Source organism: Gorilla gorilla, chromosome 6, assembly GCF_029281585.2.
Source record: "Gorilla gorilla gorilla isolate KB3781 chromosome 6, NHGRI_mGorGor1-v2.1_pri, whole genome shotgun sequence".
Classification (NCBI taxonomy): domain Eukaryota; kingdom Metazoa; phylum Chordata; class Mammalia; order Primates; family Hominidae; genus Gorilla; species Gorilla gorilla.
Window position 1 is genome coordinate 24,108,877 of NC_073230.2, and position 14,047 is coordinate 24,122,923.

At 39.2% G+C, this 14,047-nt stretch overlaps 1 protein-coding gene across 4 annotated transcripts in view; it reads left to right on the top strand.

Moving 5' to 3' along the window:
• Positions 1 to 14,047, top strand: part of BZW2 (basic leucine zipper and W2 domains 2) — a 61,317-nt gene that overhangs the window by 23,040 nt on the left and 24,230 nt on the right. For all 4 annotated transcript variants that reach the window (XM_019031272.4, XM_019031273.4, XM_055347374.1 and 1 more), the window contains exons 3-4: positions 5,874 to 6,050; positions 12,999 to 13,102. In XM_019031272.4, coding sequence (XP_018886817.2) covers positions 5,874 to 6,050; positions 12,999 to 13,102 — 281 coding nt within the window. The remainder of the gene's footprint in view (positions 1 to 5,873; positions 6,051 to 12,998; positions 13,103 to 14,047) is intronic.

Here is a 14,047-nt window from a genome sequence, read left to right on the forward strand (position 1 = left end):
TCCTGATGATTTCTCATCCTTAACTTTTCTTTGCTATTATGAAGGGGCTGACATCAAATAAGTGGTTAGCAATTTTGTAGAGCTGGGGAAAATTACTACTGAGGATATTTCAAGGTCCTTGTGATAGGCTGTTTTCTGAAGATATGTCTTCACTTTGAAACATTTCCTAGCAAAGCCAGTGCTCCTGCGTGCCAAGTTAGTATGACAATGTATTTCTTATTGCATTGTCGTTATTGCTTAGCATTAAAATACAAACGTCATGGCAGGACACATTATATAATAGAACTCTAATCAGATTCTCTTTTCCTTTATGAAACACATCTCACTTATGATATATTCTCCATAGTAATTATGTTTTTTCCTGTGACTTGTGGAAATCTGAAAGGATGAAAATTTCCCCCATGAGCGATTGGATTATGCTTTGCTAAATGAAACATTTAATAATCAAACTGGTCTTTCTGTACATTTTTAGAAAAATTGGATTACAATTAGTGAAAACAAGAGAGAGAAAAAAAGGCCAAACTGCAGGCATTCAGCATGACCATGTGCTTAGGTTTCTCCCTGAGACTTTAGCTCTGTAAATAATGTTTTTTGTTGTTGTTGTTGGAGACAGTCTCACTCTGTCATCTAGGCTGGAGTTCAGTGGCACAATCTCAGCTCACTGCAGCCTCTGCCTCCCGGATTCAAGCGATTCTTGTGCCTCAACCTCCCGAGTAGCTGGGATTACAGGCGTGCACCACCACACCCAGCTAAGTTTTGTATTTTTTAGTAAACATGAAGTTTCATCATGTTGCTCAGGTTCGTCTCAGAACTCCTGGGCTCAAGTGATCCATCTACCTTGGCCTCCCAAAGTGCTGGGATTACAGGCATGAGCCACCATGCCCAGCCATGTAATATTGGTTTTGAATCACTTTTAGCTTTATAGTAAGTGGTGTTAATAACTAAATGAGCAAACCTTTAAATCTTGAAATATATGTGCAAATATGAGTATATGTATATACATAATTAGAAAATACATTTGATTTTACAGGAAAAAAGAAAATATGTGATTTTTAAAATTCATTGCTACATCTCAGTGACATCCAGAAAGGGATGTAAGTTCTGCTATTATATCACTTCACTAATGTGTTTTTAACCAGTTACTGTAGTTCCCGCAGTAAGCAAGTTAGATAATGTATACGCATATTTGAGTGTCAGAATTAGGCCCATTTCTTCTGTGTGTCAGTACAAGGGCTATGATGACTAACTCTTCAGTATCACAATTATGATTCACCAGCACAGTTTAAATTGGAGACCCTAATTATATCCTTCTCACTTCAAGGGAGACTTGAACTGCCAAATGGAAATCCAAGGAGGCAATGGCATATTTTCATTCAAATTTTGTTAGTATTTCTGCTAGACTGTCCTCTAATAAAATACAAACTATATTTACTGTACTTTCAGATGAAAAAGACTCTTTAGTTCCAATGTTGTCTTGTTTCTCAAGTTTTCATTAGTGTTCTTGCTATTTTCTTATGTGGGAATTTTCTAGTCCTTTTGATGGGCACTTTGTTTTAGCAGCTGGGAGCTTTTTTCAGCCTGCAAAACAATTATTAGTCTTTTCGGTCCATCATAAGTTTTTAAGATTTCCAAGCTGTAAGTAATCATTTTGACCTACCACCCTTATTGCTCACTGTTGAAATATCCTTGTCTGTAGTATGCTATCTTCCTTTTCCTGTTTGCTGATAATTCTTTTGGAATGGGAGGATGAAGATCTTTTTACAAACAAGTTTTTAAGTTGTGTCTTACATTGAAAACAAAGTCCTCTGCATGGATTCTTGGCATAATCTGGGTTTTTCCTCATTTATCCATTTACATTTCCCAGTGCCTCCATTTGTAATTCTCAAATCATCAAAATATGTTCTACCACCTGAATCAACATCCAACCATGTGGTAGGGCCTTTGTGGGAATGACTTTATTTGGTTTTGGAAACTGGTCACAAGACTTAATATAACAGCATGTAGTTGTTTTACTTCCACCTTTCTCATATTATAGGAAAGAAAATATCTTTTTTCAACAAGGAAGGAAAATTGCCTGTTGGCTAGACCCTGAGTGGGAGGTGAAGTTTTCTGTGTTTTTCAGTGGGTTCCTTTTGTGTAGAAACCCAGTTATCCCCTCCTCCCACTCCACCTAATGTATTCCTCTAGAATTCCTATCCGTTTTCCTCCCCCTCTACACAACAAGACCCTAATTATATTTTTTCTGCAGTCACCATTTGCATGTTCTTGACTGCATAATGTTTTGCTTACAGCATCAAAAGGACTTTTTATCTCTTGTTCATGATGAATATTGTCCCAGTTAATTTATGTGTGTCTTTATGGTATCTCACGCTGCGTGACTCTGACTGGTACTGGGAATGCCATTCTTCTCTGGTTCTCACGCTGATGTGACTAGTGTTAACCACTTACAACCCAGCCCTTCTGTTAGACCACTTACAAGCAGTACAAACTAGGCAGTTGCTATATGGTTTTAAAATGTAGTTTTTAATTTTATCAAAGTTATGCATGCACATAGTATGGCTAGTTCTTGATTTTTCTGTTGGAGATAGTAGATATGCCTTTTCTACTATGGAAAATGATGATTCAGCTCTCTTTCATTGCTTGCTTCCCCCCATCCCCATACTTCCTGTCCTTCTCTATTCTTTCATTGTGTCGTATAGTTTCAGCTACACCAATGTTTAGGGTTTATAGTTTTGTGACATTGTACATGCTATTCACAGCTGAACTATGATATGACTGCATTTTTAAAAAATAACGTTATTTTGTTATCTCTTGATTTAGTAAATGTAATTATCTCTTGAGTTGGGGGGCTTAGTTTTCTGTGCCTTAAAACTAGCCAACCCTAACCTTTCCCTTTGTTGTACAAATCTCTTAATACAAAACACTTAAGAAAAAGCTTGAAATGTCCTTTCACCATTATCCACAAGAGTACTATTGCCTGTCTTGTTTTTTCCCTCTTGCCTGGGATCTCATGACTTACTCTTCAGTTATTATCCATTTTTGAGGCCTTGGGTGTTTCAGTATACGTATGTTCGTATTGCTCTTACCCTTGATTAGTAGTTTGGCTGGGCCAGGCACAGTGGCTCATGCCTGTAATCCCAGTACTTTGGGAGGCCAAGGCAGGTGGATCTTTTGAGGGCAAGAGTTTGAGACCAGCCTGTGCAACATGGCAAGATCCTGTCTGTACTGAAAATACAAAAGCTAGCTGGGTGTGGTGGCATGTACCTGTAGTCCCAGCTACTTGGGAAGCTGAAGCAGGAAAATCACATGAACCCAGGAGGCGGAGGTTATGGTGAGCCAAGATTGCACCACTGCCCTCCAGCCTGGGTGACAGAGTGAGACCCTGTTTCAAAAAAAAAAAAAAAAAAAAAAATCGGAACACTAACAAGAATTCTAGCCTGGAAATACTTTTCCCTAAGAATTTTGAAGAAATGTCTTCTGTGTCTGGTATTTCTGTTGAGCAATTTAGTTGCTTGATAAGTTTTACATACCGCTTGTTTTTTTTATCACCCCGGAAACTTCAGATAATTGCTTTGTTCCCAGTATTCTGAAATCTCACAGTAATCAATGTACTTTGTGTGAATCCACTTTCAGTCTTTGTGCTGGGTTCCCAGACAGCCATGTACTTGGAAACAATCTTTCATTTCTGTGAGATTTATTGAGATTTTTCAAAAAATTTCCTTTCCTTTGTTTTCTCATTCTGTCTATTCGATGTATTTTTTTGGATATTTGACAGGTCTGCCCTTTTTCTCTTCTTTTTGCTACTATTTTCTAGGTCTTTGACCTTTTTTCTATTTTCTGAAAGATAATCTTAGCTTTCTCTTAATGCTTCCATTGAGTTTTTTACTTTTCCTATCATATTTTTTATTTCCAAGAACTCTTTATTTATGAAATATTTTTATAGTATTCTCTTCCCTCCATCCCTCCCACTTCTGTTGCAGTATCTTTCACCTTTCTCTCTAGAGATATCTGTGATACAATTTTTTCTTTTGAAGTTTTGGGTTCATCCTTTGCTCCTCTCTCCTCACATCCAGACTTATTCTCCATGGGTGTGGAAAAAAAGGGTGATGTCCTTTGAGTTGAACTACAGACCCTTTACCTTTAATCCACTCATTCTTTTCCACCAAATCTGACATGTAGTTTGTCATCTTCACTTCTTATCAACAGTATATGATCCCTGCTTTGTTCAAGACCTGGCTCCAAGTCGACCTTCCACAAGGTTTTGCTAGAGTCTAAACCAAAACTCTTTCCAAACCCAAACTTCCAATCACCACACCAAACTACTTCTGCAGACTCATGTGTCCATTTCACTGTGACAGCTCATTTATGCTTTTCATGTGTGCCTTTGTGATTGCTCTGTATTTGTCTTATCCACTTTCTTTTTTTTTTTTTGAAATGGAGTCTCGCTCTGTCACCCAGGCTGGAGTGCAATGGTGCGATCTTGGCTCACTGCAAGCTCCGCCTCCCGGGTTCAAGCGATTCTCCTGCCTCAGCCTCCCGAGTAGCTGGGACTAACAGGGACCCGCCACCACCCCTGGCCAATTTTTTGTATTTTTAGTAGAGACGGGGTTTCACCACGTTAGACAGGATGGTCTCAATCTTCTGACCTCGTGATCCGCCCGCCTCGGCCTCCCAAAGTGCTGGAATTACAGGCGTGAGCCACCGCGCCTGGCCTTGTCTTATCCACTTTCTAAGGAAAAAAAGCTACATAATATCTATATCCCTGTCAGTTCTCTGAAGCCCCACAAAATCAAAACCATTTTTATAATGATACCAAGATATTCACGTCTTTCACACATTCTCTCATACTTTTACAGTGGAGTTTTCTAGAGTTTAAAGGTGTGTGATATTGCAGTAGATTGAATGCAGTGGATATGAAAATTGATCTGTCTGCCATTAAGCCAGGATTAAAGAGAATTTGCAAGAATATAAAACAATACTATCCTTCTCACTAATTTTTTTTGTTAAATAAATACTATAAAATGTTTTGTTTTAATTTCTTAAAATAAATATCCATAGATTGAACCTCCATAAACAAAAACTCCCTTTGGAATGCTTTGGAGTTAGGATTCCAAAGAGTTTTTGGGTTAGGATCCAAAACTTTGGAATTAGGGTTCCAAAGTTCAGAATCCTAATCCTTTGTAATTAGGATTCCAGAGTCTTTTTCCAAAGGATCCTTTGGAATCCTAATTCCAAATGTACATTTTAAGTGTCAAGAGGTCATGAGACCAAAAAGTTTAGCACATCTGTCCTGAAGCTGTAGATATACATATATGGCTCATTACATCTATTAAATATTTAAGTACTCTGCAATAAATTATTATTATTTTTTTAATTTTTTTGAGACAGCGTTTCACTCGTCTCCCAGGCTGGGGTGCAATGGCACTATCTCTGCTCACCGCAACGTCCACCTCCTGGGTTCAAGTGATTCTCCTGCCTCAGCCTCCCAGTAGCTGGGATTACAGGCACCCACCACCATGCCCAGCTAATTTTTTATATTTTTAATAGAGACGGAGTTTCATTGTTTTGGCGAGGCTGGTCTCGAATTCCTGACCTCTGGTGATCCACCTGCCTTGGCCTCCCAAAGTGCTGAGATTACAGGCGTGAGCCACCGCACCCAGCCTACAGTAACTTATTTTAAAAGAGACATCCCTTCTTATTCCCCTATGCCATCTTTATTTGTTTGTTTATATTTGTATATTCTCATATATTCTTTGGCGATGCTCTGTGGATTTTTTTTCCTATCTTAGATAAAATAGAATTAAAGTTTTGATTGTTATACTCTCAGTATTTATTTATTTATTTGACTGTTATTTTGAATTGTTTTATTTTAGATGAAAAAGAGAAATTCGAACCCACAGTCTTCAGGGATACACTTGTCCAGGGGCTTAATGAGGCTGGTGATGACCTTGAAGCTGTAGCCAAATTTCTGGACTCTACAGGCTCAAGATTAGATTATCGTCGCTATGCAGACACACTCTTCGATATCCTGGTGGCTGGCAGTATGCTTGGTAAACCATGCATTATCTCTTCTTGTAGTATATTTATATATTTTTAATTCTGTTGAAGTATTTCCTTATAAGATAGAGTCTTTATAAGTTTATGTTTATTAGAGTTAATAAAAATACAAATGGAAGCCTATAATTTTACCTGGTTTAGGATTTGGAATGGTATTAATGCAGATGTGAAATGATTATTGGTTAATAGAAGCATAGAATGGAGGACTTTGGTTGACGTTACAACAAAGTCGGCCACTTTGCTTCTCCTAAAAGCCGCCTTTCTCATATGTCCCTAATCTTTCAGTGTTTTTGGAGGGGCCATAAAAGGGGTAATTTCTGCAAAAGACTATAACTTAGTGTATAAATTTCCAAGGTTTAATTAATGCCATTTCATCCATAAATAAAGCATATAAGGAATATAGTTTAAACCTGGTTTGTGAAAAATCATTTAAATTTTAAGTGTAAGAAAAATTAAAGATAGAAGATTAGAAATTGTTAAAGATAGGTGAAAACAAAATAAAAGCTATACCTTATAGAACAGAGGCATCTGGAAAGTAGGCTTCAAATACTATTTAAGTTTATTAAGTAGATGATTCTAATATTTATTAAGTATAATAGCCACCCATTTTTCCTCTCATAGTCATTCTTAGATCTGAGTTCTTATCGTTAGTTCCTGTCGTAGCTGTAAATCTCTAGAAACCGTCAAATTTACTAGGCCAGGAATTTTCAGTTTGCAAATGTGTGCAAGTGTTTTAGTTCTTAAAAAGACTTGAGGGGGGAGGGCAGGTATTTGTCTACCTGCTATGCAAAGAACATGCAACATAATGAAAGATCGCCTTGCCCAAAGTGCCATCATTGCCTTTCCTTGAGAAAACACTGCTTAAGCCAGCCTACCTTGGCTTTGAAAAAGAATGTGCATACATTCCTCCATCTTGAGGTGGAACTGCCCGTCAGTTCCTTTTTCTCTGAGCTCTTATTTCAAGCAATCTGTTTGGTACATGGCCCCATTGACTACTAGGCCTTCTGTCATTCTGCATTGCTAGTTTTTGCCACATACCGAATTAGTTTTGTTGTTCTTATTGTTTATGAAGAGCTTACATTATGACTGTAGATAATTCAAGTCTAAGTATAACAGCTATCTATATTGAGCTCAAATCCCATTACCCGGGAAAAATCATTGTTAACATTTTGGTTACTTCCCTTCTGGAAATCTCTTTAGCAGCCGGGCGTGGTGGCTCACGCCTGTAATCCCAACACTTTGGGAGGCTAAGGCAGGTGGATCACCTGAGGTCAGGAGTTCGAGACCAGGTTGGCCAACATGGTGAAACCCCGTGTCTATAAAAAAATACAAAAATTAACAGGATGTGGTGGCGGCTGTCTGTAATGCCAGCTACTAGAGAGGCTGAGGCAGGAGAATCACTTGAACCCGGGAGGCGGAGCTTGCAGTGAGCTGAGATCGAGCCTCTGCACCCCAACCTGGGTGACAGAGCGAGATTCTGTCTCGAAAAGAAAAAAGAAATATCTTTACCTCATAAAATTTTGAGAATGGGTGACATTATGCAAATACGATATTCTGCATGCTGATTTGTATTTATTCAGCAATATGTTGCTGCCTTGCACACCCATGAGTGTTATACTGGATGATTCTAAAAAGAATTAAAGCCAAACGAATGTTAAAGAATATTTAGGGTCCGGGCATGGTGGCTCACACCTGTAATCCCAGCACTTTGGGAAGCCAAGGCAGGCAGATCACCTGAGATCGGGAGTTCGAGACCAGCCTGACCAACGTGGAGAAACCCTGTCTCTACTAAAAATACCAAATTAGCTGGGCATGGTGGTGGGTGCCTGTAATCCCAGCTACTCAGGAGGCTGAGGCAGGAGAATCTCTTGAATCCAGGAGGTGGAGGTTGCAGTGAGCCGAGATCGCACCATTGCCCTCCAGCCTAGGCAACAAGAGTGAAACTCTCTGGAAAAAAAAAAAAAGAATATTTAGGCTGTTTGCAGTTGTTGCTTTTATAAACAACAGTTATCAGTATCTGTATGCACATATCTTTGTGCTTTTACCTGATTACATCTCTACCTACTTAGCAAGGGATTAATGGATTAAATAAAAGATGGAGATATTTTTATCTATATCTGTCTCCATCTACCTAGCTGAGAGAGAAAAACAGTCTTCAAAAGGAACATTATATTTAATATTTTATCAAAAATTATGAGTTCCTATTTACATACACCTTGAACAATGTTAGCTACCTAATTTCATCAGTTCTCTAGATCTCTGTCAATTAGGTAAGGGATAAGTATTTTCATTTTAAAACTTTAATAGTGGAGTTGAATATTTCCTAATATATTATTGACTTCTAGTATTTAGTTAATTATGATATATTTTTATCAGAGTGATCTTCAGCGAGTTTTGGTTCTTGCCAAAGTCACATGACTGTAGTAGTCACTTATATGGACCCTTTTCAGACTGAGTGACCTCTAGGCAGCACTGTTGGCCCTTTTGTCATTCTTGAACTCTTTTATTTTCTTCTCTTACACGAGACCACTTAGACCTCCTTCTACCTCTCTGCATGCCACTTCTTACATTACTCCTGGCTTCCATTGTTAACCACCTCCCCATATAAAATTATCTGTATAATTTGTATTGAGTTTCTTAAAGTTTCCTTTACCATGATCAGCAGATTTATCTCTGTAGCCCAGATTTCTTTTCTTTTTTTTTTTTTTTTTTTTTTTGGCAGTTGCAAGATTTAATGGAGTGAAAACAGAGCTCCCATACAAAGGGAGGGGACCCAAAGAGGGTAGCCATTGCTGGCTTGAATGCCTGGGTTTATATCCCAGTCATTGTCCTTCCCACTGTGCTCTCAGGCAATAGATTATTGGCTATATTTCTTTGCCTCCTGTTTTTGCCTAATTAGCATTTTAGTGAGCTCTCTTTACTACCTGATTGGTCGGGTGTGAGCTAAGTTGCAAGCCCCGTGTTTAAAGGTGGATGTGGTCACCTTCCCAGCTAGGCTTAGGGATTCTTAGTCACCCTAGGAAATCCAGCTAGTCCTGTCTCTTAGTACCCCCTCTCAACAGGAAAACCCAAGTGCTGTTGGGGAGGTTGGCCAACGACCGCTCTAACTTCTTCCTGCTGAATTGAGGTGTAGTAGGGGTTGTGTAGTTGAGATTTCCTCGGGAGGGGTGCCTTCAATGTCATTAACATCGGAGCATGGGCTAGCAGGCCGGTCCAGGGGTCCGCGGTAGATCTTAGTTATGGACTGCATCTGGGGCTCCATTTGAAGAACATTTGTAGTTTTACAGCTTCGATTCTGGAAGAGACAAACTTAACAAGGAGGTTAAAGATACAGGGATTGAAATGTATGGCCTGCAGTGCAGGGGATTATTTCTTTGGCACACTTCACAGGCCCTGACTATCTGCTTGATAGTTTTGAAAAGGCCTGGTCCAGTAAATAATAATTTGGCCATCTGGGTGCTATCAATGCCTAAGTGAAAGGTTTGGTGAAGGGTTTTAAGTAATTTCCATTGGTTAGTGCAGCCCAGATTTCACTTCTTCACTGCATGTCTATACATTCAAGAAGAACATAGGGCCAAACGTTTTGGTATAAGCTGTGCAACACCAGATGTCTACTGAGTCCGGACACGTGATGTAAGGACTGAAGCCACTAGGTGCATTCTTCTTACATAAATGCTTTGTTTAATTGTTATGTAGAAATTTTCTTGACACTCACAATTTACGTTCTTCCATTGTTCTTTTTTTTTTTAATGATGTCGCCCAGGCTGGAGTGTTGGCTCACTGCAACTTCCGCCTCCTGGGATCAGGCAATTATCTCGAGTAGCCGGGATTACAGGCGTGTGCCGGCACACCCAGCTAATTTTGTAATTTTAATAGAGATGGGCTTTCCACCATGTTGGCTAGGCTGGTCTCGAACTCCTGACCTCAGGTGATCTGTCCCAAAGTGCTGGGATTACAAGCATGGGCCACCACGCCCGGCCCCATTGTTCTTAAAACAGCAGCTATCTTGGTCTTTCAATATTACCCTTCGTATAGTAAATACAATAAAAGTATTAAGTTCACTTCTACCTTGAGAAAAACAGCAGTCACTCCAAAAACGTTAGAAATGGCAAACAATACTTGGTCCTAATATCAGCGAAAATTTTAATGCAAGATGTAGCAATATTATTAATATGTAATAAGTGTTTTATTTCATTAAACAATGTAACTTTAAAAAACATACCTCTCAAAAGTCTGTAGTTTCAATATCAAACTTTTCAGTTTTATAATTTCTATCAAAAGCAATAGCAATAATTAGCCCAGAGTTTTTAGAAGATCGTTATCTAAGTTTGTTCCATATCAGGGGAACCAGCCTGCAATATTTCAATGTAGGTTCTTTTCTGTTTTCCCTAAGTGTTGGCCGGTCTGAGAAATAAAGAGAAAGAGTACAAAAGAAAGAAATTTTACAGCTGGGTCTCCGGGGGTGGCATCACATGTCGGCCTGAGCTGCAAAAGCAGCAAGTTTTTATTAGCAATTTCCAAAGGGGAGACAGTGTACGAATAGGGTGTGGGTCACAGAGATCACATGCTTCAAAGGCAATGAAATATCACAAGGCAGATGGGGGCAGAGCAAGATCACAAGGCCAGGGCGAAATTAGAATTACTGATGAAGGTCCATGTCCCGCTGGGCACACACTGTCATTGATAAATATCTTAACAGGGAACAGGGGTTGAGAGCAGACACAACTGGTCTGACTAGAATTTTGCCAGGCTGGAATTTCCCAATCCTAACAAGCCTGGGGGTGCTGCAGGAGACCAGGGCATATTTCATCCCTTATCTTCAACTGCGTAAGTGTTGATTGGGGAAGTGATAAATGTCCATGAAGTCTTCACAATTTATGTTCAGAGATTGCAGTAAAGACGGGCTTAAGAAATTATAAATGTATTAATTTGGGGAACTAACAAATGTCCATGAAATCTTCACAATTTGTGTTCTTCTGCCATGGCTTCAGCCGGTCCCTCCCTCCGTTCAGGTTCCCTGACTTCCCGCAACAGTTCCAGGTGGTTATATTCATTTAAAAGGGCTAATTAAATCTCATGCATAAATTAACTGAGTGAAAATAGACTCTTGAAGGGGCTGACTTCTCCAAAAACTAATTTACTTACTAAACTCTATGCTGAAGTCTGAAGCCCATAGAGGGGATGATAAGCTAAGGAAAGTATAACTTGATTGAATTCTCATTTGCCTATGCCTGCTAAAAAAGGTGGCTATGGGTGGCCCTTTTAATCCAGAGATCTGAAGTCACAAGTTAAGTCAAGGTGATTATACACTAATACACAAACAAATAAAGGGAGTGGCTAATGAGTAGAGAGTGTTTGTCTTTTCAGCTTTGACTATTGTTGTATCCTTGGTGCCTAGCACAGTAGCTGGTATAAGTATATACACTACAAACATTTGTTGTGTATATGAAAGATATTAATCTAACTACCCAAACCTTCTACCTTAATTACAATGAAGTAAAATTAGAAAATAAAAATTCCTAATGTTCTCATTCTGCTCTTCTAATCAACTAATGCTTCTAATGGCTACCATTGAAACTTACAGGAGGACCCTTTGAATATGGAAAGTTATTGAAGAAAAAGGCATCTAATCTATTGAGTCCATGGGGAAAAAAAGATGAGAGAGAATAAAATAATTTCTTCTAGCCAACATAGCAGCTGGGCAATCAAATTCAAATAGCAAGCATCGGAGTCCATGCTATTCAACCAGTCGTGGATAACTGGGTTAGCAAAGGAGGGAGCAATTGTAATAGCTACCCAAGTAGAAGGCAAAAAGATCTATGAGTCAGGTCTGGTCAGTTTTGTAGTTGGTGATCTAAGTAGAGTATCTGCAAAATACTTGCAAAATGTTAGCAAGCCTGAAGAAAGAACTATGTCCTGGAGTGGGAAGTGTCTGGAGTTGCATTGAGAATATTTACTGAATATTACTGAATATTTACTGAAAAATTTACTGAATAAAGGTTGTTCTTTGCTTCCATGATTAAGAATATACTTTGGAAAGAACCAGACTTATAGTGATAGGATGTAGTGAAGGCAAGGATGTGGAACAAAAATGAAGTACACTATGGTGGGAGTATGAATGAAACAACTAATTTGTATTATATTAGAAACATGAAGTATACAAGGCCAACTACAGTGGCTTACGTCTGTAATCCCAGCACTTTGGGATGCTGAGGCAGGAGGACCACTTGAGCCCAGTAGTTAAAGACCAGCCTGGGCAACATGGGAAAACCCTGTATCTACAAAAATTACAAAAAAATAAGCTGGGCATGGTGGCACACACCTGTGGTCCTAGCTACTTGGGAGGCTGAGGCAGGAGGATCACTTGAGCACCCTGGAGGTTGAGACTGCAGTGAGCCATAATTGCACCACTGCACTCCAGCAATAGAGCGAAACCCTGTCTAAAAAATAAAAATAAAAAAATAGGCCAGGTGCAGTGGCTCACACCTGTAATCCCAGCACTTTGGGAGGCTGAGGTGGGCGGATCACAAGGTCAGGAGTTCGAGACCAGCCTGACCAACATGGTGAAACCCCGTCTCTACTAAAAATATAAAAATTAGCCATGCATGGTGGTGCATGCCTGTAATCCCAACTACTCAGGAGGCTGAGGCAGGAGAATCGCTTGAACCAGGGAGGTGGAGGTTGCAGTGAGCCGAGATTGTGCCATTGCACAATTGTCACAGCCTGGGTGACAGAGTGTGACTCCATCTCAAAAAAAGGGAAAAAATATACAGCAACGTGTGTACATCTATACATACATGTCATTCTTTGAAATTTTATGTGACTCTTAGATTTTACATCTACTTTGATTATTTTCTTTCATTTGCCAGAATTGATCTGTTCTGCAAATGCTGTTCTCAATTTCAGTATTATCCTAATTACAATTACCTTTCTCTTTTTAGCCCCTGGAGGAACGCGCATAGATGATGGTGACAAGACCAAGATGACCAACCACTGTGTGTTTTCAGCAAATGAAGATCATGAAACCATCCGAAACTATGCTCAGGTAGAGCCTGTTTGAGAGATTGAAGCGCTTGAAGAGGATTGAGGAAAACTCTATAGATGCTCTACAGTCCACCCACTTTTTAAATAGGAATCTTAGAAAGCCTTTAAACTTATGAAAATAATGGGCATTAAAACTACAAAAATAGGCCTAGCAGTGTGGCTCGAGCCTATAATCCCAGCGCTTTGGGAGGCCATGGCAGGCAGATCACTCGAGGTCAGGAGTTTGTGACCAGCCTGGCCAACATGGTGAAACCCCATCTCTACTAAAAAATACAAAAATTAGCTGAGTGTGGTGGTGGGCGCCTGTAATCCCAGCTACTTGGGAGGCTGAGGCAGGAGGATCACTTGAACCCGGAAGGCGGAGGTTGCAGTGAGCTGAGATCGTGCCACTGCTCAACCTTGGTGACAGAGTGAGACTCCATCTCAAAACAAAACAAAAAGAACTACAAGAATATAATGCTTTTTTTTTTTTTTAACCTCTCTTGTGGGAATTTAAATATTTATTCTTGGATCAGGAGAATTCGTTTTTCTTGTATACATGTTAAGGAATATGTAAGTATTAGTGCAAGTTGGAAATAAAATTTATGGGATTTTAATGCAATTTATTTGTTTTTCTTATTGTGTGTTAATTCCCTGCCTGAGTCATTCTTTCTCCATAAAGGGCAACCATATTTTTCACTCTTGGACTCCATCTTGATTACATTAGGAAACGAATACACCAAGAGTTGTAAGTAGGAGTATAGCCTGTGTGTAGGAGAAAAAGGAACTAGATTAAGAAATCATTTCCACAGTTATTAAAATAACCAATATTTACCAAATCCTCATTTACATAAAAACATCATTCCACTTAGAAAACTGTCTAGAATCTTACTAATACAGTTGCAAACTTTGCTTCAGAGTTCTAACAGGACTGTAGGGGCCAGTCATCCTTTATTGCCAGTAAATT